This window comes from Chaetura pelagica, unplaced genomic scaffold (assembly GCF_000747805.2).
Source record: "Chaetura pelagica isolate M959 unplaced genomic scaffold, ChaPel_1.0 scaffold903, whole genome shotgun sequence".
Taxonomy (NCBI): domain Eukaryota; kingdom Metazoa; phylum Chordata; class Aves; order Apodiformes; family Apodidae; genus Chaetura; species Chaetura pelagica.
In genome coordinates, this window is record NW_009952585.1 from 28,233 (window position 1) to 30,673 (window position 2,441).

The window sequence follows — 2,441 nt, forward strand, 5'->3', positions numbered from 1 at the left end:
CAGCGTTTCCCCCTCGCGCCACTGGTCCCCGGCCAGTGCTGCCCGGGGGGGGTCCTGCCCCAAAACAGGGGAGGCTGAGGGGTCTCAATCCCCCCCCCCAGCCCCAAAACAGGATGAGAATGGGGTCCTGGCCTTAAAGTAGGGTGGGTAAGGGGTCTCTGTTCCTCCCCAGCCCCAGAATGGGGGGGGAGGGGAGGTTGTGGCCCAAAATGGGGTGGGCAGGGACCCCAGCCCCTTGGGGCTCAATAACGGGGTCCCCCATGGCCTGGAAATGGGACAGACCCAGGTGTGGTCCCAGCTCTTGGGGGGCTGCAGGGTCCTGGTCCCCCACAGCTTGACCTGGTGGGGGGTCCCAGTGTCCTGTCCCCTCCCCAGCCCTCCCAGGCTCAGCCTCTGCCCCTGTCCCCCAGGATCTGGTGGCCCACGGTGCTGGCCCTGCTGGTGCACAGGGTGGTGGCCCAGCTGCTCCCCCAGCCCGAGCTGGATGCCCAGTGGGACCTGTGGAAGAAAACCCACCGCAAGCAGTACAACGGGGAGGTGAGGGGGGGACCACCCGGCCCTGGTGTCCCTGGGAGGCTGGGGGGGACCATGGGAAGGACCCCCCAACACTGTATTTCCCCTCCCCCCCCCATGGTGCAGGCAGATGAAGTGGAAAGGAGGCTGATCTGGGAGAAGAACCTCAAGTACATCAACACCCACAACCTGGAGCACTCCCTGGGCATCCACACCTTCGAGCTGGCCATGAACCACCTGGGTGACATGGTGAGTGTCCCCGGGGAGGGGAGGAGAGGAGATGGCAATAGGGGGGGTTGAGAAGGGGGCTGAGCACCCTTGGGTGCTGCTCTGCCCGCCAGGGCTGCACCCACACACCTTGGGCTCCTTCTCCAGACCAGCGAGGAGGTGGTGAGGACCATGACGGGCTTGAAGGTGCCCCGTGGCCACCCACGCCACAACGAGACCCTTTATGTCCCCAACTGGGCTGAGAGAGCCCCGGCTGCTGTGGACTGGAGGAAGAAGGGCTACGTGACACCCGTCAAGAACCAGGTAAGCCGGGTGTTCCCGGGGGTGCTGGGGACGGGGGTGTCACCCTGCTTGTCACCCTGCTTGTCACCCGTTGTGTCCCTGCAGGGCCAGTGTGGCTCCTGCTGGGCTTTCAGCTCGGTGGGTGCCCTGGAGGGGCAGCTGAAGAGGAAGACGGGGAAGCGGCTGACCCTGAGCCCCCAGAACCTGGTGGACTGCGTGGCCAACAACGACGGCTGCGGCGGCGGGTACATGACCAACGCCTTCGAGTACGTGCGGCGCAACCGCGGCATCGACTCCGAGGACTCCTACCCCTACATCGGCCAGGTCTGGGGGCTCAGGGCTCCATCTCCTCCCCCCCCACGCGTCTGCCACTCCTTCCCCAGCTCACCTGCCCCTTGTTGATCCCACCCAGGACGAGAGCTGCATGTACAGCCCCACCGGCAAAGCCGCCAAGTGCCGCGGCTACCGGGAGATTCCCGAAGGGAACGAGAAGGCCTTGAAGAGGGCAGTGGCCAGGATCGGGCCCATCTCCGTGGGCATCGATGCCAGCCTGCCCTCCTTCCAGTTCTACAGCCGAGGTGAAGGGGCCTGGGGGGAAACTGAGGCACAACCGGGAGCACCTCAAGCACCATGTTCAGTTCTGGGCCCCTCGTGACAGAACCATGGGATGTTTGGAGTTGGAAGGGACCTTAGAGATCCTTGAGCTCCAACTCCCCTGCATGGGCAGGGACACCTCCCACTAGAACAGGCTGCTCAGAACGTTGGATGATGGCAAGGACCTTGAGGGGCTGGAGCATGTCCAGAGCAGAGCAACCAAACTGGGGAAGGGTCTGGAGAACAAGTCCTGTGAGGAGAGGCTGAGGGAACTGGGATTGTTCAGGTTTGAGAAGAGGAGGCTGAGGGGAGAGAGACCTCCTGGTCCTCTGCAGCTCCCTGGGATGAGGCTGTAGGGAGGTGGGTGTTGGGCTCTTCTCACCACAGGGCTAGAGAAAGCTGCCTTATTGGGATGTTGGGAATATTGGGAAGAACATCTTGACCCAAAGAGTGGTTGGACATTGGAACGGGCTGCCCAGGGAGCTGGTGGAGTCACCACCCCTGGGGGTGTTTAACAACCGCGTAGACGCGGCACTTCAGGACGTGCTCTGGAGGGGGGGCTTGTTTGGTCTGGTTTGGCTTTTTCTCCTTTTATTTGGGGGTCGATGGTCAGACCCGGTGCCCTTAGAGGTCTTTTCCAGCCCTGCCTGGGTGTTGAACCCCCTCCCTGTTCCCAGGCGTGTACTACGACGAGAGCTGCAACGGCGCCAACATCAACCACGCGGTGCTGGCCGTGGGCTACGGCGCCCAGAAGGGCACCAAGCACTGGATCATCAAGAACAGGTAGGGCTGGGCAGGGGGCAGCAGGGCTGTGCAAACCCCCC

The 2,441-nt window shown here is 63.4% G+C and overlaps 1 protein-coding gene across 1 annotated transcript in view; it reads left to right on the forward strand.

Annotated features, from left to right (window-relative positions):
* The first annotated feature begins 260 nt into the window (after positions 1-260).
* The window catches only part of CTSK (cathepsin K), a 2,337-nt gene continuing 156 nt past the window's right edge, over positions 261-2,441 (forward strand). Inside the window, exons 1-7 of the mRNA XM_009993666.1 lie at positions 261-286; positions 411-537; positions 640-762; positions 889-1,044; positions 1,129-1,347; positions 1,436-1,601; positions 2,295-2,400. Coding sequence (XP_009991968.1) covers positions 261-286; positions 411-537; positions 640-762; positions 889-1,044; positions 1,129-1,347; positions 1,436-1,601; positions 2,295-2,400 — 923 coding nt within the window. The remainder of the gene's footprint in view (positions 287-410; positions 538-639; positions 763-888; positions 1,045-1,128; positions 1,348-1,435; positions 1,602-2,294; positions 2,401-2,441) is intronic.